At 35.2% G+C, this 23,015-nt stretch overlaps 1 protein-coding gene across 2 annotated transcripts; it reads right to left on the minus strand.

Annotated features, from left to right (window-relative positions):
• Positions 1-612: 612 nt before the first annotated feature.
• On the minus strand, positions 613-14,612 carry LOC114761451 (MAG2-interacting protein 2). Of its 2 annotated transcripts, none has more exons than XM_028950818.1 (12): positions 14,417-14,612; positions 14,216-14,264; positions 13,206-13,379; positions 12,303-12,504; positions 11,898-12,100; positions 10,205-11,207; positions 7,973-8,943; positions 7,122-7,210; positions 6,323-6,682; positions 4,596-5,817; positions 3,755-4,020; positions 613-3,475 (listed from the first exon to the last, which is right to left on the minus strand). In XM_028950818.1, the coding sequence occupies exons 1-12, from the start codon at positions 14,540-14,542 to the stop codon at positions 875-877; spliced, it is 7,266 nt and encodes a 2,421-aa protein (XP_028806651.1). In that variant the 5' UTR covers positions 14,543-14,612; the 3' UTR covers positions 613-874. The 2 variants fall into 2 exon arrangements, with proteins under 2 accessions (XP_028806651.1, XP_028806650.1); XM_028950817.1 differs by having other exon boundaries at positions 11,898-12,106.
• Positions 14,613-23,015: the final 8,403 nt, after the last annotated feature.

Consider the following 23,015-nt stretch of genomic DNA (forward strand, 5'->3'; position numbering starts at 1 on the left):
AGATGAAAAACTAGAGATGCTTACCAATATTTCAAGGCACTTGGGGGTTGTCTGATTTTCTAGAAGTTGGTGATTTAGCAAGGCATACAACGTATCATTATGAATCCACGCATTTTATGTAAATCATATCTTATCCTCGATTCTTAATACAAGAATTAGTTAACTAATTTAAATAGATTTAAAAAATTGATTTAGTTATTTATTTGTAATAAATAGATATTATGTTTCTTAAAATATTTCTGTTAATCATGTATATTAGATAAAATTATTATCTGCTGAAATTTTAAACATATGCGATTATTATTATGATTATTTTAATAGAAAGCAAATAAATGAGAAATATAATATATTAAGATATTATATTTAGAACCAAGTTAAATGGCAAACTATCTCTTATATTAAAAGATTGGAAGTAATATTGGTCATCCTAATTGAATATTTATACAGTAAAATTAATGGGGCCAACGAAATGTCTGACGTATCATGCATGAACGATGAACCCATGAAAACAAGATTCCATGACGAGCTTTGATTGAAGAATTTACGGCAACTCTAATTTAATAAGCGCATGAATACATGATCAAATCAATGCCAGTGTGCGCGCGTGCATTAAATAAAAATTGAAATAAGCCATATACTCATTCCTCATGCAATGTACAGAAAGAATTCTTGTTTAATACACGTGAAATTGTGAAGATCTATTTTGCTGGTGGCTGCCCAGACAATTCATCGATCAGCCCAACCCTCTGAAAGAAAACCTCCAAGAATAAAACCTACCTAAGATAAAACATCTATATTCCAAACACAGAATCAATTGGAGAACAAGTAAGAATCAGGGAGGCAAGGGTGAGGAAATTTTGAACCATTTTATCGTCTAACTAGTACGAAGCAATGGTAAAGTGGATTGAATCAAACTATTCAGCTTGCCTCTCAAGCTACTAACAGTATTCTCCAGTGCATTACCTGTCTTCTCAACGGGGAACTCGTTGGCCTGCAGCAGCTGGAGCTGCCTCTCCAAGTACCTAATAAGACTGGCATCAACAATGTTAATGAGACTGAATGAGGCGTTGGTATGCATAAATCTTGTGAGAAGAAATCCGGCTAGAACATGGTGACCCGCCTTCACAAGCTCAGATATCAATTGAGGGAAAAGGATCCTTCTGAAAAGTAATCCATTCCCGTGATCATCGTTATTTTTAATCCCATTCTGAGCATGACCAGATAACAGGTCTGCTTGGCATTGATGAGATAAGTTCCCAATCAAATAGCACACGTAAGATAAAGTTGCACCAAAGGTAGAGTCGGTGATGATAGAAGTAATGATCCCAGAAGATAAAATAAGAATTAAGAAGTCATGGTCCCCGCAATGTTTTCTTGGGATGCCTTGTTTTAACTTTTGCTCTACCACCCCTAGGCACTGCAACTGCAATGTCTTGTAAGGCAGCAACAATGTCATCTTCAAAGCATTGAAGCAATCCATGTTAAGTGCTATCTGGCTCAAGCTCTGGGCATCATTCTCATCAAGCAATATTCCACGGGATTTCACTAATGATCGATCAATCAGTCTCATGACATCACTAAACCTGGATAGGCTGATGAGTTTTTTGAAAAACTCCGTCCAACAAGCATGTAAAGGGTGAACGGAAATTGAGTCCTCTTTCTTGTCCTCCGCAACATTTCCTACTTCCTCAAGGCTTTCCCATCCCTCATCCCAATCATCATTGTTCCAGTCATTTCCTCCGTCAGCTACTTCGGCAGTGGTTTCCCCATCTCTGCCAGGATTGAAAAGACCATCCCACTCATCCAAAACAGCCACCAACGCATCAAAATGGATGTCTGTACGGGCTTCACCACACAATCTGCAAAAGCAAGAAACAGCTAGGTCCACATTTAAGAGATCATCAGGGGTAATTTCTATGCTGGGTGATATTGATGCCACAAGTTGAGATGATTTGAGAGCTACCAAAGTATTTGTAAACCTACTAGATGAATCTTTCTGATCTGATATCCCCTGATCAACATCAGTCTCACTCTTTCTACTAGCATAAAGCAACTCATCCCATTCTTCCCATGGCACGACATTGGCTTGTATTTCATCTGAGAAACCTTTGATATTTTTACTTGAGATGAACTGCAGAAGTTCTAGCACATAAACTCTTATGGAACTTGGTAGCTGTAGATCATCTGAGAATTGGACCATTCTTTCCCAAATTACATGTCTGACACATTTCATAACTTTTACATCACCTTCTAGCTTGCTTAGAGACGACAATATATGACACAAATTTTGGTTCTCATGGGATCCACTGACTAAATCATGCAGAACGGGTTCCAGAATATCTAAATAGAAACGGGGAAGACCCTGGGAACCTGCGCCACAATCAGAAGCTGAACCAGTTAAATACTCCGATGATACAACTGAAAAAACTTCTGAAATGGCTCCAAATCCACAACCAGAAAAAACCATAGCTCTGCAGAAATTATAAATTTCTATGGCCAAACCACCAGTTAAACCACTGTTGGCATAGCCAACTAGGGTACCCCAGCCCTGACTAGGGGAGATGACGTCCTCCATTACCAATCTCATGAAAACCTTCAGACAACCCATTAAGCATTCTGGATTAAAGCTCATAGTCGCTCCTTTGTTTTCCTCCAATACAATTTCCTTCATTTCATCAGCTAACTTCATCCAAAAATTTAGAAGAACAATAAGGCAGTCTTGCCATGCCGAGTCATCAGGTAGATATCCGTATGAACTGTAAAGGGGCAATATAGCAGTGAAGTATTGCTTCAAAATCCCCAAAGCATCAGAGTGACTCAGAAGTCTAACATACATCCGGCACAAATCATATGTCTGTTCAAGCTTACTAATAAATCCCTGAAGGTACTCTGGAGTTCTGATACCAGAATCAGTAGTAGCTCTAGTCTCCAAAGCTCTCAGCATATTCAGTATATAATACTTATAAACATCTTGCCATGACATGAAATCCTGAGGTAATGCATCGTGGAAAAAATTGACAAGAGCCTCTACCATTTTTGCCAAAGCTGACAAGCTATTGTCATCAATATGTGCATAAACTTCCCTGCTGAAATACTCCAAGTTCAAACCATGTAACCCAGCTATATTTTTGAAGTTCAGATTTTCAATAAAGGAAACATTTCTGCACTCCTGCTCGATGACCTTGTAATAATGAGCTAACCAAAGATTTTCATTTTCTCGATCATGGTGCATTGATGGTAACAATTCTTCAGTTTTAGCCAGCTTCATGTAGCAATCCGACAGCAGGTTGTATATATAAGCAAGGCGAAGCTTGTTGCACCCATCTACTGCAGGGTACACAATCATTGTTATGGTTTTGATGGTTTCAGCACCAGTAACAAGTATGTCTCCTTTATAATTTGTAATTTCTGCAGTAATATCGTCATTCATCCAAACATCAGAAACAAGGACAGCACTTAGGAACCGCAGTAATACCTGAAAGGAACAGAAATAATAAGGTCTAATCAACTAATGGATGCATTTTAAATAAACGATTAACCTTTCAAAAAACAAGCAGGCTGTTGAACATGTAGAAGCCCATCAAGCCCTGGACCGCCTGAAGCATAATATTGGTCTACATCTACCTTACACTGAAGCCTAACGTTACTTTACCCTAAGCTATAAATGACACAACTGAAGGGCGCAGGGACATAACTACGAACCACCAGCCCAAAGACGCTCAAATATGCCTGTAAATGGGGCAAATCCTCTTACCTCAGTACGATTCAAGCCATATGTATCAGCTAATTTTAACAAGTCTTTCAAAATGTCCTTTTTCTCAAACATCACAGACTCAATCAGAGAGCGAATAACACTCTGAATATAGGCAGAGTCCCCAGACAAAAAGCGTTCTGTTTCAACTCCGGGAATTATTTTTTCCAGAGCTCTGGAATGCTCAGTCAGACGCTTTTGCTCATCTAACTTCATTTTCCACTCTCTCCAAAATGAGGACTGCACTTTACCAATTTTATTGATGTCATCTGCAAAACAATGAAAATGCAAACAATAATATTTTAGTAGTTATGGTACCAGCAAACTATGAAAAGAAAAAAATTACAATTACCCCTCCATGGTTTATAGAGCATCATGTGGTTTGTTTTGCCAACTCTTTGTTGAAAGCACGTTTCAAGGCTAAATTAGGATTAAGTTTACATTTTGAAATTGAATTGTTTAATTAATACCAGCAACAGCCTCATGCTCACATAAGTCATAACAATATGAAAATGTTCAAGAGTGAAATAGGCATGCAATAATGAAATTATTCATTGTTTTAACATTCCTGTAATTGTAAATTTGGATATGAAATACCACTTGGAGTGGTAATTGAACAAATCATGGGTGTCGGATGTGATTCAACAAAGAAAATGTAGAAGAAATGACCCTCAATCAAATTTCAACCTGATTAATTCTTTTGGCCAAATTTCAGCCTAATTAATGAATTATGCATTTAAATGTAACAGCATGTGTGTGTGGAGAGAGAGAGAGAGAGAGAGATATGGAACCCCAGAGACAGATAGGTAAAATATAGACAAAATGAATTTGAGAAGTGAATAACCAGAACTGGGTGGTGAATGCTTCTCTCTAAATCTCCTCTGCAGTAGCTCCCTCCTCTGTGCAGAGTTTGTTCCAATTCCAGAGTTGTGCAGTAAGCTGTATGTCATCCCCACATTCACAATGCTTGAAACTTCTTGATAATCTTTTCTCATTTTGAGCTGCTCTTCTATGATCTCCACCCCATTAAAGGCATCCACAAGATTCAAAAGGTAGGAGCATCCGATTAAATCTTCCTCTGCAGTAACTGGTGGCACCATAATTGATTTTGCTAGAGAGGCAATCAGATTGTCTTTTGGGGCAAATCCATTTCTAGCCAACCAGGATAAAATGGTTACCACAGCATGGGTTCTCACATTCATGTACAGCTTTCCAGTATCAAATTTCTTATCAAGTTCACTCTTACTCAACTCAAGCAACCATGGGAGTTCTAAAGCGGCAAAAGCCAGAACTTTCCCATTTTCTGTCAAAACCGATGCCCAATCTGCATCATTTTCAACAGCCAAGGTTTTAGCTACAATGGAGACCACATCTCTAACTTTATCAAGATGAACATTCTGGTTGTCTGTGCTACCACTGTCAAATTCTTGAACAAAACCTTTAAGGTATGATATGTTTGGAGTGCTTTTCTCAGAAAGTGGGCCAGCAGATGATCCTGCAATTGAAAAGTTTGAAGCAGTTGTTCCTGTGGACATCATTAATGTCTCACACTGACCTTGCATGTCCAGATCTTTCCATGCATGGAGAAGCTCACCAATGGACTCTTCATCACAGTGACTCAAAGCAAAACCTAAGAGTTGCTTACGAGAGTTTACATCCATGTTTTCAAGAGCAGGACCCCGTGCAATCGCAGCACATAAATCCCATATGTATCCATGCCCTTTTTTTACCAAAACAAGACAAAGATCAAATGCCAATTGTAAATCACCAGCAACAGCAGCTTCTCTAGCAATAGCTTCCTCGACAGCTGATATGTCATCTGGTGATCGTAAGCCGAGAAGTTTAGCAACGTCAATCAGTTCATCCACATGCAAATATGCTCCCGATTGACTTGTGATTGCCATCTTTACAATGTCCATTGGATCTACTATTTGCCTGAACTGCATAGGTAGAAGTGTCACTCCAAGGTTTGGGAGCTTAACTGTTAGCGCCTCAATTATATCAGCCTCCTCCTTCACATTTGCACTACTTGGATATAGATTAAGACATTCTTTAGCTTTCCATATCTGAATCAAGTTGCAGTGAGTGACTAATTAATTTAAGTAATTTAAAAGGAGGTTAGCATAAACAAAAGGCACTACCACAATATCCAGAACGTCAATTTAATGAAGAAATGGCCTGAAAAGATGAGTTAGATAGCAATTACACTCTAAGGTTTCAGGTAGCAGCCTAATATTAACTGATTAATTTAATTAATTTAAGAGAAAGTTAGAATAAACAGAATGCACTAAAAGAATATCCGGAGCTTCTGTTTGGTGAGAAAACGGCTCCAGAAGGTGATAGCAATTACACTCTAGGTTTCAGTTATCAGCCTAGAATCTCTCTCTATCTGTGTTTTTTTCACTTCTTTAGGCCCCCAACAAGGTGGGGGGATATGTCACTATATTAAAACTCCTAGACATTTTAGGGTGCCTGATGTTTTCTATGAAAATTTAGTAAGCCACTTTTCATGCAAAAGGGTGACATTACAAATATGTCCATGGTACAGTTAACAAGTTAGTTAAAACTTACTTCAGAACATGCAAGACTTGAAGCCGAGAAAAAATACTCCCTAGCTGCTTGAATGACAAGGCTTTCAGCTTTCTCTGCTGCCAAAGCAACTGAATTAGTACCCTTCAAGTAATTTCTAGCGAGCGAAAACTTCCCAGCTTTCAGAAGTCCTCGACAGTATTCAACCAATATATACTCAAGGTCCAAGAAAGGAAACGCTTTTTCCCTCAGATACTGCATATCACGCCACATGTTGGCCCATTCACTATCTGATCTGCCAGGCTGACGGCGAATAAATTTTGACAGTATGAGGCGAATAATCTGTTTCACATTCTTTCCATCTGAATAAGCCTCTAGGAAAAAGCTTAATGGCTTGGGCACCTGAAAAGATCCGTAAGTATATGGTGAAATCCTACTAACTTAAGAACTATGATTCAAATACTCAAGACCTTAACTTTTAAAATCATACTGTAAACTTGTTTTATAACCCATCTATAACATAATAAAGTCTAGGTAAAAAAGCAATAATCTACCACAGTGAAATCCACATTAAGACACAATTCTTCGATTATTTTAATGTCAAGAAATTATATTCAGGAAGAAAGAAAACAAAGAGAAAACTAAGATAACCTCCTCATGAAAGGTTAAGATTGTAACAGATAACCAAAGAAAATAAAATAGCAAGTTCATCAAATAGCAAAGTGCCCTAACAGATAACCAAAGAAAATAGAATAGCAAGTTCATCAAGTAGCAAAGCTGGCCAGTCCTTCTGTATATGCATAGGAAACAAGTTTCGCAGATAAATTGAGAAAATACAAACCTGGTAAAATGCCAAAAGCCTCCCCGCTTCAATATGGCCTTCTGCAACTCTCAGTCTTCTTTCAAAGTTCTCAACTTGCAATGCACCATCTGAACATTTAGAAAAATCTATTACACTCAATGTTGAGTACGAAATGTTAATGAATCAATTGTATAAACAAATATTCATTCACGATACACATAAACATACATAAATATGCTTAGCGAAGGGACATAGGACCTTTGTGAATCAAGAACAAGCACTGCCCAACTTGAAAACAAAGTTATAATGCAATCTCATATGCAATGAAAAAATAGCAAAACAATATCGAACAGCTAGGACACTGAGTTGCTAAAGACATGCTCACAAGAAGGAAAACAATGACAAACTCACAAGGGTTAGCCTCAGTATAAGTCATGAAATAATATATTTCTTGATCACAAGTTTATAAAACATGTCAGATATGGAATCTGGTTTTACTAAGAAAAAATATTGGCCACAATAACACCAATAAAACATTTGAGTTCTTGTTTTCATGTAAATGGAGCGACGTACAAAAATAAATTCAAGATGCTAGAGGCATATGATGCCATTTCAGTGGGAATCTCATACCACCCAAAAACCAGGGGATCAAAAATCCCCGAAGTTTTAGTTTGGTAAATGTAAAAAGCCAACTATTTAAATTCTATGATAAAATTTTAACCATCATATCAAACAGGAATCTTATACTATTCAAGATATCGGGGAATATAAGAAAAAGTTTATTGGAAATATATACCAATTTATTTCACATCAAATGAGCAATAAACCATGCCTTAACAAACTATGAAAGGTTATGACATATCAATAACATTAAAATATCAGAATCATACCATGCAATTGAGGAAGCTTAGATAATATTGCTGCCATGATGCTCCACTTATCTGTGACTGTGGTTAAATATATGCATTGCAAAGCACAATCAACCACTTCAATCTCATTTTTGAAGAAGGCATTACTTTGAAAGTCTCTGCACCCTTCCTCAATCACCGATAAGCATATATCCAATTTATTCTCCAAGGCATTTTCCTTCAACCATCTGACTAGAAATGACTCCTCTTCGTTTTGATTTGCAGAATTGCAAAGATGAATATCTTTTACTGTGGGTATCTTATTAGACCTTTCATGCATAAATGGAATTGCTTTGTTGCATAATTTTTCAGCCACATTTTCCTCATTGACTCCCTTAAGCATAATTTTAAATTTTTCGTAATCTGTTAATTGTTCCCATGTGACAAGACTCATGTTGAAGCATGATTCACCATCATTGTCATCAGAGTAAATAATTTGGTGCAAGTACAAGGCATCCTGACGAAACTGCTGCAATTCAGATATACCTTTGCGAATACCAAAGTCAAGGAAGCTGAGGCAATTATCCAACTGCCCACTAAGACAATCCATAGCTCTAGCTCTATCTTTATACCACTTTGAGAGCTCATTAGTTGTTGGCCAGTAAAATCCAGCACTATGCTTGACAATAGGTTCGGTTTTCACTTGGATGCTAATGTCATGGCTATTGACTGACTCATTAATGAAGCGAATCATTTCATCACATTCAACCCAATCATCTTCCCTCACAGCAACACCAGAAGGAGGAGACCTTCCAGGAAGAAGCTGCCCATATGTTTGCACAGGAACTGTTTCCGGAATGGCAGCTAAAATGTCCAACATGGAAGGGGTCAATGAATACGGATGACGCTTGAAGAGCAAGTTTAGGGCACCAATCTTTCCACTTTCTGCCAGTGCTATGGCAGCCTCACTAATAGGCATGACACGAAATTTGCCGTATTCCTGCACAGAAAACCTGCACAAAACTTTGTCAATGAACTTTGAGTCAGTAGAAACCATTAGAATAAATGAACGAAAATAACTGCTGAATGACTAGTTTAAAGTCATCCAAGAGCATTAAATTTGCACGTGCAAACATTTATTTAAGCATATAGGTTATGTTTATGAGGTGTTGCAGAATGCAGAGAGTGGGGATAGAGAAAATGGTCAACAAACAAACATGAAATTAAGATGGCTCTGTGCACACCTCACTCGCAGAGAGCATTCGATAAGCCAATTCCAATTTTCTGGTTTTTGTACGCATTGATATACAATTCCGAAGTTGCATAAGTAATTTGTGTAGGGTTCATTATCCAATCTAATTAACATGTCATAGCGAAAATGAATATATTTTTATAAAAACTCAATATTATTATTAGGAAATTTGATTGATGGCAAATTGTTAAAATATTCGTGAGCATTACGTGGAAGAATGAATAAAAACTAAACCTTTCTTTTATTTCTCAGTTTACAAAATTACTAAATCACGTAGGATGTACCCACAAAAATTAGAGTTGGAGAGAACATGCACTTCCTATTTTATAGAAGTATTTGTAGTTTTCCCCTAATAAAAATCTCACGATTAATGTTTGTAAAGTATAAGGAGAAATTCTTACCCACGAATAGTTTTACTCTTAGGCTTTAATTTGTGCACTTCTTGCTTTACAAACACACAGTGATATGCTAGTGGTTCAGGGGACTTTGCAGACAGACCGGGTTTATACAGTAGTGGATTCTAGAAAAACTTTTTTCACCCCAGATTAACCATTTATCCTTTGCTCTTCTCCATTCCATTGTCAATCTATTGAAAGGTAAATTTGGAAACCCAAAAATTCTCACAGCAATGCCACTTTCCCTCTCGATGGAGAAATTAACCTAATTTGAAAGTGTATCGTTACATGGGAATAATAGACAGTTGAGAAAAGGTCTGTTAGTTACAAGACTCTCCTACTAGGATAAATAGGGAGATATAGAATTGTGACGGGTGTCTAATGACTGAATAAACTCTTCTTACATTTTCCATGTATCCCACAATGCATATTATTATGAAGACATCATCATTTAGGGGATGTAGGAGAATATAAAGGCCGGACAAATTGTGGAATAAATGCAAGAAGAAACACAAGGAAATGAGCCAAAACATTAGAAGGAAAATGTTGCATGACAGAAAATAGTATCTAAACAAAACATAAGGTCCACTCTATTTGAAAATTAATATTTATTACTTTCAACGTTACCTGCCCATGTTTATTCCAAGATATGTTTCAAGCCTGTCTTTAAATTGTAATAACCGAAGTCTAGCCATGCGAATATCCCACACTTGACTATTGTTATGATAAGTTGCTTCAGAAAATCGATTTTGGTCAGTGATGCGGAGACCATATGCAAGCAGAGCCTTCACTGCATCCTCTGTTGGTCCAATTCTTTCAACACACTCAGAAAGTACGAAATCTCGATCCTTAATTTTCGATAAAAACGTGTTTATTTCATTGGATCCTTGGTCAGAATTCACCCACTGCGACTTCAGAACTTCATCTTTATCCAGTCCATAACTATCAGCAAAATTTAGAGCATCCCGAAACCTTTTGCGGCTGATTAACATATCATACATTTCAGAAATAGATTTCTCAGAAAATGAAACAAGGCACCAGTGCAACCTCAAAAAGTGAATCTGATTCAGTGCATCTTCAGTGACCCACTCCATCCGCTGCAACTTATCTAAGGCCACAACATCAGAAGAATCATAATTTTCTTGGCACAAAAAACTTGCCAAAAGAAACTGGTGGCCTTTAGATGTTGCTGCCTTCTCCAGAGCAGGCATAAAGTATGCAGGATCATCTTCCTGAACTTTTGAGCCATCAAGGATGTCAATCAGCACAGCCACACCACTCTTATTGACAGTAGTAATAATATGATCAGACCACCAAGTAAAATCCATAATATCCACAAAAGATGCCCTCCCTCCTTTTGATAAATTATCAGGATCAGGTAAATCATCTCCCTTTCCCCATGAAAATCTAGAGAGGGTAAACCTTTCTTTGTCCAGTTTAAAAATTTGCAATGACCCACTCAAATCTAGAGTCGCAATAAAGGTGCCTTCTGTTGAGATTAGCACCTTCGGATATGTTAGCTGACCTTTAAAGCCTTTTGGTTTCAAATAGATGCCTTCAAACTGAACAGAACAAAACTGCTCCAACTCTGCGCTCGCACTTTTACGCCACAGAGTAAGATAGCCGGACCCTACAGAATCGGGCATAACTAGTGAACAATAAAGTTGGAACAACAACAGACAAGTGCTGTGAAAAGTTCTATTTTCCAGTTTTCAGAAGACATTAAATCCTTAAAAGCAAATTTCATCAATAAACTACTCCCTTAACCAAATAAAGAACTGTGGTTTCTGTGCGTAATTTTGAAACATGAGGAATCTGTGCAGATGAATCAGAGCATGTCAAACACGAAAGCATGTCCAGAAAATCTCTCTCAACAGAATATGGCAAAAGGTCTATGAAATGCAAAAGTGCTTCATGCTTAGAGAGATTGTTGAAAATACAAGAAAAGCAAAGAGCTCAGGTTTATCTTGCAGTTTCTGAGCAATTCACCATACTTTAACAAGCCCAGATGAAGATCCTGTGGGACGCCAGAACTTTAATTTGGATGATAAAATGTTATATATTAGGGAGAATGTAATATTTCTTTATTTCTTAAAATTGATTATCTCAATCTGACCAGGCAGAAGTCACATGTGGAATTAACAGAAGAAATAGCCTGAAATAATCTAGTCACCCCCACTCTTCACCATGCCTGAAACCAAGAAGTAAAACAAAGCTTGCATCTATAGGGAAAATACCACTCCAATCCACAATCAACAATTATATAGCACGATGGATAAATTGGAAAAAAAAAAAAAAAAAGGAAGAAGAAGAAACATACCAGAGCTTTTGCCAGATGTTAGAGACGTGGTGGTGGAATAGGCAACAACTACAAAAAGTTTAAGTTCATGATGGTAGTCAAAGGCACAGACATTGTTACAGAGATGCTTCCTGTGATCAGAAATCTGCTTGGAAAAGGAGACACTTGGCTCATAACTGATCTCAATATGTTGCAGTGAACCATCTAATGTAATGACAGCGAACCTACAACTAGAAAAAAAACAACCAACATTTCAAATTCATATTCCTTTGTCACGTGGTTGCTTAAATTCTACTGACATGTCTTGTCATCCAAAATAATAAAATGACAACCATAATTTCTAGACCAGCAGGAAAATGATCGTGTTTCATTTACTTCTAACAGTATGATGAAAGAAAGGGATACAGATGAAGGAAAAATACTCACAAGAAAGACTTCTGCGTATTTAAATCACTATCGGAATATATGCCAACTATTTGTGAAGATACTTTTAAATGCTTCTTTGTAATTTCTGCTATCACCTCACCATTCGCCTTGATAAAATACAGTGTATCAGTATCATCAGCAATCCCAAGAATGTCACCATCCTCAGACCAAGCTCCTACACTAAATGTACAAAGGCTGCAACCTAGTGGACCAATTGCACATAAGAAGCAAATTTAGAGAGAAGCCCCCAGAAAGAAATAATTTTTCAACTTCAGTTTTCCGCACTAAATAACACCATTTAAGCCCAAAATGTTTTTCAATATCATTTACTCCAACCTGTATCACATGCTGTTACAAATTGTAGGAGACAACTTTCCTTTCAGACGCTTGCCCTAATAGGCCAATGCAACTGATTCGTGTATGGTTTTCTAGACTGCATTAACATCTCTAGTCGGATTCACATAATCTAAAGACTCAAATAAGCAGGTAAAAAGACGGGAGGGGCTGCTAAATCTTATCCTATATGAAATGTGCATATCATATAACATGATGCTTCCTGTGATATATGACCGCATATAAGGTTATCAGTTTTCTTATACGTTCAAATTGTTTTATTCATGTCTAAGAAAGAGCTAAGAGTGATGTAATCCAATATTTACATTTCATAATACACTTTATGCTATAATTTATTTTTTTGAAAAATTATTGTGCGATTTATAAGTAGATAGAATGCATGCTGCAAGATCCTGTCTGATCCACCAGAGCACTATCTATTAGAATATATATTGATTCAAGCATCAATTTTACAAAACTCTCAAATTGAAATGTTCCAAGATGATCTGATACTTAACATCCATTGATCCACAGAATACAAATTTATGGACAAAAAGAATAAAATCATACTAGTGAAAATGCCACATGGCTCCCGGTAGTCATCCTCTTTACTCAGAGTAGTTATTTGATTTCCAGTAGCAACAGCAACATGTTTGCCTCTTGGGGAAATAAACAGGGATATAAGCCTTCTAAGTCGTTTTGGCTGATTATATTCTGTCCATTTCTCTTTGAGTTGACTGACACCTTCACAAACGAGAGAAGCATAAAATTAATTTAAAGAAAACAACGTAGGTTATATTCAAACTATAAACTTTTGAATAGTTCAGCTTTTTGCCGAAACTTGTCCTTAAAATATGCATCTTATGCAACTGGTATCACTGAGAAAATTTGTCATTACATTCTCTGATAGAAAGTACAGGCAAAAGAAAAAAATAGTGAGGCAACAGTTAGTCCTCAAAATGGCTAACTTCTACATTTCCCCTCCACCCCATCCACAAACTCTCAGAAGCTGTTTTTTTTGTTTTTTTTGGTACAAGGACAACACAAAGGTTTAAACCTATGATCTCTCCTAAAACTGCCCAAAGCCTCGATGCTCCTTGTGAATTTGATTCAATGCAGTTTGTATTAACACATGAAATTCATGCATGTTAGCAACTTCACTTCAAAGCACACAAGCACCCACAAAAAGAGGTTAATGTTCATAAGGAAAAGCTCAATGATGAAGATGAGTTGGACCTGAACCCATTTTTACGGTAATTCAATAAGCAGCTGGTGAAGAAAGACTACATAATCTGCCGCTACAAGAATCTTACTACGCAGATGTTGGCTCAGATGGTTGTATATAACCTTCAGTTTTAGTGAAGACGGAACATGTTGATCAACTTAACAACATGAACATAGGCGAAAACTCCACCCTTCTCAGACAATTAATGAACAAACCCATCCGAAAACAAATATATGAAGACCAAAAGAAAGACGATAAGGACGGAAGCATTTTCGCTACTCATCAGCAAAACAAGTGCAATGAACTTCTTCAGAAATGTACGCCTCAGAAAACAATGCTGAAAATCCAGGTATACCTCGAACCGAAAGCAAGTGTAAGAGGCCTCCCTTAGCACCTTCATTTACCTGAATTTGAACAAAAACAGGGTAAATGAAAAATCAAATCAATAACGCTAACTAAATTTCGCTACGAATTTCGCGGATGATCCGACACATAGATAAGATGAAAACAAATCAGGAAAGTGAGAGGAAGAAGAGGTGGATGAGATCTTCAGAACCTGGTATGGGGAAGGGAAATTGGAAGTGTAGGTTCCCGAAGCGTGACGTCGCGTCTCGTAAAGCAGTTTCGGTACGGATGGCTCCTCCATGCAAGGCATCAACTGTATCTTCGTACCCCCAGACATCAAAAAGTGAACCGCATTCGAGTGCGTGGATGCGAGACACAGAAATCAGTCCAGCGAAGGAGAGAGATGACTTCGGTCTGATGTCCCATGATCAATTTTCATCATTTTTATTTTTGGATTGTTTTCCCCGGTCTTTTTGTATCATCCTGCCCTCTCCCGTTGGCCCAATTGGTGGACGAGGGGAAGACGGAGCTAATGAGAAAACTTTTGGGCCTTAGGCCCATATAATCAGCCCAGTTGACTCTTCCATTTCCTCCTGTTATGCTTTTCACCAAACTCATGATGAAAAATAGATTAATCATTCCTTAAACAACGAGCTCATGAGCTACTAATAATATACTTCCTCCGGTAGTTAACTAATTTGAGTAGATTAAAAAAATAAGTTAAGTTAGTTATTTGTTATAAATAGATGTTGTATTTTCTAAAATATTCCTGTTAATCAGGTGTATTGGCTAGAACTATCATTATTAAAAAAATTACTTTAGAAAAAAGGGAAAATGGCAGATAAAGAAGCTCCAGAATGTGAAATGCCAATTTGGGAAGCTAAGGAAATGTAATTACCCATAGGGAAGTCCTTCCCAAATTAGAATTTTGAAATTAAGTGAAATGACAAAAATGTCCTTTGTTCTTTTTTTTTTAAAAAAGAACCCAACCCCTCACTGGTGGCCGGAGACCGGCGACCACCGCTGGCGACTGGCCTCCGGCGGCCGCCGATCGCCTCTGGCCACCGGCGCCGGCCACCGGTGTGGTGGCTGCCGGTGAAGGATTTTTGTGACAAGATTTTTTTTTTTTTGGAATAGGATAATATTGGTTCAAAGTGGCGGGGGTGGGATTTGATCCCACAACCCCTTGGCCACTTGGACCAACAAAAGGATGGCCATTGGGCCATTAAAGATTTCTTAACATTATAATGCAAACAAAAATATAAGTTAACTTTTTTACTGTGACTCCAGCTTGTGACAACAATTTATCTGAGGATGACAAGTCTTAATTGAGAAATAACAAGTCTGAATTTGATATTAATAAAGCAACTTTTCCTTATACATAACAAATAGCAGCATGTGCATTAATTAAAAATGATCATAATTTATTTAAAAATGACACGTCTTTGTTGAAAAATAACAACAATTTATTCGGTATTTCTTGTTATGTATAAGGAAAAGTTGTATTGTTAATATCAAGTTTAGACTTATCATTTTCCAGTAAAGACGTGTTATTTTCAAATAAATTATGGTCATTTTTAATTAACGTAGATGCTATATCTTGTTACGTATAAGGAAAAGTTGCCTTGTTAATATCAATTTTAGACTTGTCATTTTATAGTAAAGACGTGTCATTTTTAAACAAATTATGATCATTTTTAATTAATGCACATGCTGCTATTTGTTATGTATAAGGAAAAGTTGATTTGTTAATATCAAATTTAGACTTGTTATTTCTCAATTAAGACTTGTCATCCTCAGATAAATTGTTGTCACGAGCTGGAGTCACAGTAAAAAAGTTAACTTATATTTTTGCTTGTATTATAAGGTTAAGAAATCTTTGATAGCTCAATAGCCATTTTCCCTTTTGTTGGTCCAAGTGGCCAAGGGGTTGTGGGATCAAATCCCACCCCCGTCACTTTAAACCAATATTATCCCATTCTAAAAAAAAAAAAATCTTGTCACAAAAATCCTTCACCGGCAGCCACCACACCGATGGCCGGTGCCGGTGGCCAGAGGCGGTTGGCGGTCGCCGGTTGTCGGCCACCGGTGAGGGGCTGGGTTTTTTTTTAAAAAAAAAAAGAACAAAGGGTATTTTTGTCATTTCATTGAATTTCAAAATTCCAATTTGGGAAGGACTTCCCTATGGGTAATTACATTTCCTTAGCTTCCCAAATTGGCATTTCACATTTTGGAGCTTTTTTATCTGTCATTTTCCCTAGAAATAAATAAATAAATATGAGAGAAAAAGTAGATTGGGGTTTTATATTTACAACTAAAATAAAAGTTAAAGAAAGTCTTATATTAAGGAATGTAGGTAATATTTAAATAGATTACTGTAATATACTACTCGCTTATCCTATTTTTAAGATTACTTTTGAAATTTAGTAAAATGTTTATGATGCATTTTCAAATAAATAACTCTAGCCGTGCTCCTCACTGTGAAAAAGAAATTTTAATTTTAACCTGTTTGAGAGTAATTTTTAAAAACTTACAATGACTTTTATACTTAACGAGTTTTAACTAATATTTCAATTCACGTGAAGTAATTGAGGGATAACAGCGGAGCAGTTGGGAACTTGTCGTTTCGAGAAAAAGAAAATCGTGCTCGGTACGATAAGAACATTATGACATCAAGTCGCACTTTTTTTTTTTTTTAAATATACAGTCAGAAGCACATCAATTTTGAGGACCACACTTGAATTCGGAGTCTGACACGTTCATTCTCAGCTTCCTTGCATATGATTTGAAATTTTGAATCTTTTTTATTATAAGTATTTCGCTTGAAACTTGATATGTGATTATTTGATTCCCATAATAATGATTTGATTCAAAACTAACGCGTGTGTAGGGTTGCCTGGATGAGCTGAAAATAAGTATTTTTACATTTTATAAAATAAAATTTCTTTCACATATTCATCCTGTAAGGCATAAATCACTTCTTCACACTGTTAATTCAAATAAACAAAATGTTAATATCTATTATTTTTTTCCTAATCACTGATAGAGTGAATGGGATATACTCCAAATAAGAGATATATAACGGTTGATGTAGAGCCTCAAAAAATATAATGAATTATGCTATTTCAGAAATAAAAATTATGCAATAAATACCCCAAATTTAATATAAAATCTTAATATCTCCATTATTTATGACACCTACTTCTTCTCAACTCCATGCAATGCGAGTCTTAGTAGTTGGTTTAGAAACTTAACATATGAAGTTATTAGTGTAAAAAAGTACTTACTACTCTCTCGTCCCTAATATAAGATTCAATTAGAAAAGATTAATATAGTTAAATAAATTATTTTAAAGTGTTATATTTATCTTCTTCTTTTTTAAACTAATTTGTTCAGTTTATAAACTAATATATAAGCTAATGATACACACAATGCAAATAGTTTAGAGAGATATATAACATATGCTATAATTAAATAAGTTTTTGATTTTATTAATTTTCTTAAATTAGTCAACCAGGTCTTATATTAAGTACCAAAGGTAGTACCACCTCTGGTCCTTAATGTAAGAGCTCATTTGATTTTTAATTTAGTTTTAAATATAAGATCACAATATACTTTGTATGTCATAGTTATCTATTTTTTTAAATAGTTTTTGTAATAGTTGTACATGTTAAAAATTTCATTAAATAGAATTCTAGCTAATACACATAATTGGTAAGGGTATCTTAGGAAAGACAACATATATTTATTACAAATAACTAACTTAACAAACTTTATTAATCTATTCAAATTAGTTAACTAGATGTTATATTAAGAATTGGAGGTGGTATCATAATTTTGTGTTCGTTAGTTGAGGAATAGAAGTGGTAGTAGTATTTTGCACTAGTGTTGCCTCTTGTGCTACAAGATGGATGATGGGAAATTATTTGTAGAGAGATTCTCTAACAATAGTTAACCTAATCCCGACGAAGGAACTTCACATGTTTAATTTTATGTAGCCAAGCGTGCTTGTTGAGAGAATCTAAGTAAAGGCCTTTAGATTTCTGATAATAATGTTAATGAAACGGTCAGTTTGAAGCAACTACGTACATTATTATATGATGTTCAAAAAAATGGGGATAATATAAGAATAGCAAAAGATGGATCCATATCTATGGCGGTCTATGGGTTCCCTTCCTAAAGAGATTCTTTAAAATTTTAAAATTTGTGGTTTACAAAGATCCTTCACGCGACGACCAAGACTATTCATATATATTAGAATATTTCTATATTAGAAAGAAGTTGGCGATGTATGGTTATCCTTTAGTTATGCGTGTCTTTAGACTTGTGTCATTTTTTATTCCATTTATGTTTCCTATGCTTGTGATTGGGATTCAAAAAAAATGTAAAGAAGATATTAATAGTTTTTTTTCTCCTAATGTTATTCTTCTTTTTCATTTTCGTAAGCGTGGTATGCTAAACTCAGACGCCCACATATTCAACCCACGTGATGTGTTTTATTTTTTAATCAAATGGAATAATATTATGGCTGTACAATGTTAGTGCAAAAAGATAAACAAAACCAATTAATATTGTGTTTTAGGCACCAATGATCGATGTGTTAGTCATCCGCTTCAATATATACGTACGTACATACGGATATTTGTTAGAAAAGAAGTCTATATATATAATAATGAGAGGTATCATATATGCGAATCATTTTCTTAACACGTTTTTGTGTAGGACTGGATTTAAATTGCCTATTTGCCCTTTGTTCTATATGTTTTTTATTTCGAGTCATTTAATCTGCATGATGTGTTATACTTTTGTGTAATATACACATGCATATACATACTCTTTTGAGCTCTAAAAGTTAAAACTAAATAACTAATTAATGTATATGAATTAAGAAAATTAGTGAAATTAGTTGTTTATTAAAAAGATATGTACATTTTCCAAAACTATATATCTTATTAATGGAAACTCTTTTGAACATGAACAAATAATGATGATAATTTGAGGGGGAGAAATAAGTTTAAAAGTCAAAGTACATTGAAGTGGTCAAAACAAACATGTCAATTAACTTATAGCAAAAGAAAGTATGTAGAGAGACACTAATAGCTAATGACCTCCTGATTTTCATACAAAGGAACATTCACGCCGTTAGATTATAAGAACTAGTTTTGATACTCATCACAATAACTTAGATTATAAAACTTTACTTTCTTAAAATGTGAGTTGGTACTTCATAGGATTTGATGACAAGAATTCTCATCCTTAACTATGAGGTAAGGTGAGAATCCCTTTAATTAAAATGGTTCAAATTCTCACTTGGCACACTAACCATAAATATATATATATATATATATATATATATGAAGGACCAACAACGTCCAAATTAAACAAAGAAAGTTCGAACAGAGTAAAATGAACCGGCCCTTAGTCCAACGAAATGAAAGAATACGTTTAGTTTTTTTTATTTTTGTTGATTTTCTCATGCACTTTTCTTTAAAAAAAATAAATTTTTTCACTCTATTATATATATATATATATATTCTTTGAAATGGTATGGTAAGAATTTAGCAGAAAGACATCTAAAGCATGCATCACACTATTGCTAGATCAATATGCTTATATGCATTCTTTCACGTCCAGAGAAAAAAAAAATCTCACCGGTGGTCGTGGTCCTTTTTAATTTAATGAATGAATCAAGCCGAATCAAATCAATATAATTGAATTTTTATTATAAATCGATTTTGACTGTTTTTATTTCGTTCAGTTTTAGTCAATTTAATATGATTTAGGTTGACTTATTCAATTTGTAACACTCATATAGTAATATTAAATAAATTATAACAAAAAAAAAAACTACACTAAACTTGATATGATAAATAACGTACAAGAAAAAATTAAATGCTTTCTTCTTATATGACAAAATAGTCTCATTTATCTTACACTAAACATGGCGTTAAATCCTTTTGATGGACCTAAAAAGAACAAAAAGGTGTCAAACACCGGCAGGCTACATAGTACAGTCAGAATTTTCACTTAAACTTCAGTCAAATTGAAAGAGCCAATTAACTAAATAACTTTTTCCTTGGGGGTTAAATTCGCATGATGATCTGATCTGAATGGTCCCAAGCAAGCAAAGATTTGAAACCCTATAAAGTCAAATTAAATCTATACCCGGTAAGATTCCTCGAGCTCCTTAATTACCATATCTTACTGACGGTAAAATAATTAACTCTCTCTCTCTCTCTCTCTATATATATATATATACTACCTCCGGTTCTTAATATAAGACCCTACTTGATTTTTATTTTAGTCTTAAATATAAGACCCCAATCTACTTTGTCTTTCATATTTATGTATTTTTTCTAAGGTAGTCATTCTAATAATTATAGTTTTAGCCAATATAGTTTATTAGTAAGGATATTTTAGGAAAGACAACACCTATTTATTACAAATAACTAACTTAACTTATTTCTTTAATCTCCTCAAATTAGTCAATTGGGTCTTATAATTAGGATCAGAGGTAGTATATATCAAACTAGAATAGAAAGCAACACAACTCCTGCTTGCTTGAAAGAGCAAGCTAGGATATATATAGATGGATTCATCAGTAACTTATTATAATTAAAATAAAGGGTTTTGCGTTTCAGCTTTTAACCTCTTCTTTATACTGTTCCAACCATTAGAGCTCCATGATGATACAGCTGTTGGGCGAAGGGAATCGCTAAAATGTAGGCAGTTTCAAATCATCATATATTGGTGGCACATGACTTTGAAAGAACTTCACATGGCCTAAAATCCTTATTTAAACTAAGAGAATTAGTCCCTTCCAAGATAGTGGATTTTTAGCTTTGTGAATCTACATATCACGATAAATGTTCCAGATGCTTTATTATAGTCTTTAAGTCGCTCTACAGAAAAGTTATATAAATATATTATATTGGACACCCATTGGCCAGTTCTATATATAGGGAGGGAGGGTTGTAAGTTTTTCCTCAGAATTGAAGTTTGTTTCTGCTTATTACATTAAGAGAGAGATAGATTCTGCAAAAGTAGACATGGCGTGGTATTGGTTCGGCTCATCTTTTCTTTTCTTATCACTAGGAGTTCGTAAGATGAGACGAGCCGAATCAATATCACTCTTGTGTGCTTCCTTGCACATAGATATGTAGCTATTCTCATATGCAAAATCAACCTAAAAGTCCATGAGTAGTGTATGATTACAGGAAAAGGGAGGCCTACATTATTATCTGCTTCGAACTGCTAAAAAGGAAAGACTCAGAAGTCTCGATTCTGCAGAAATAGACAAGGGCGATGTTGGTTCGGCTCGTCTTCTATCTGTGAAAATCATGTGTGTGTATATACATGTATCGGAGAAGATGATGATGAGCCGAATCAATATCACTCTTGTATATTTCACTGCACATGGTTTGGTTCTGAGATTATCAGTATTCTGATTCCTGATATGTCTGATACTATGGAAGAGTGGATCATCGATCATCAATCTAATGAATGTTTCTATGTTGTTCTCTATCTTTTTGTCAGATCTTGTCTGGGTCGTGTATTCATTATTTGGTTTCGCAGCTGGCTTTGATTTTAGGAAGCAGGCCTGGCTAGAAGGTTTTTTATTTTTTTGGTTTATAAACAAAATTTCTCGTACGTTAATTTCATCCCAGGTTTCTCACAATTCACCTCATGTTCTGCACATATATATAGATACAAATATGCCTGATCTCTCCTGCATTTCTGGACGCAGAGAACGAGTTTATATATGCTCATATTGCTTGAAATCAGCAACAACCTAGCTATATAGTTATTAAACCTAGGACCTGGGTGTACAAAGCCAGAGAGAAAGATTATAATTAGAAGACTACTTCACTGCTAATTGCACACAAGGGCTCGATCGAGGAGAATGAATATATCTGTATTCTGGGACATCATTTCATCATGTTCATGTTCATTAATATTACAGCCTGGATCTTTTGTTTCCTACGAGCTGAGCGTGTCTATAATATATATATATATATATATTTATATACTTGTCCTGTGTTGTTCATTTCGAACTGCGTTTGAAAAGTTCAGTGATATTATCTTCAAACTTGTAGATCTCTCTCGATTGATGCTCTTTGTCATAGCATATTGTGTACCATTTTGGCAAAGTAGGAATGGCGCAGTCTAGAATAAAAGGGTACTGTTCCATGTATGTTGCCTGGGTCCTAGTGAATCTCAAAGAACTCGACTCATAAATTAATTTTCTTAATAGGAAAAAACGGCTGAAGAAGAATATAAAAAGTTGCCAATTAAGATTCTTTTTTTTTTAAGTTATAAGATTGAATTATGTTTCATTTTAATTATTATCGATTTAAATACTTTCTAAACAAATACTTGTACCACTGTACCAAGATTCACTAAATTAAAGCTGCTTGCTAGGCTGGACATGTTGAGAGATATATATATATATATATATATATATCAGCAAAATGCGAGTCTATCTAATCTTATAGATATGAAGTTATTATTATTCCTATGACAAAGCAAATTGAATTCCCTCTCGGAATCAATTTTGACCTTCTTGAGTTGTACCAATCATGCATTGCAATTTGCAATTAGTCATCAAGAAGTCGTAATCACTGTGCTTTCTATATATATAGAATTGTTGCAATCACCATTTATTTAAAGGCGTGGTATTTTCAGTTTTCATTTCTTTAAAATTGTCCAGATTAAGCTTCTACATAGTTCTATGCTGTAGTAGTAATCTTTAACAGGCCCTCTCTAACACCTTTTTTTTTTCATATGAAAAAGGAAAGAATTCAAAGATA

Source organism: Neltuma alba, unplaced genomic scaffold (genome assembly GCF_004799145.2).
Source record: "Neltuma alba isolate B1F8T4 unplaced genomic scaffold, ASM479914v2 tig00011122_pilon, whole genome shotgun sequence".
In the NCBI taxonomy this organism is placed as follows: domain Eukaryota; kingdom Viridiplantae; phylum Streptophyta; class Magnoliopsida; order Fabales; family Fabaceae; genus Neltuma; species Neltuma alba.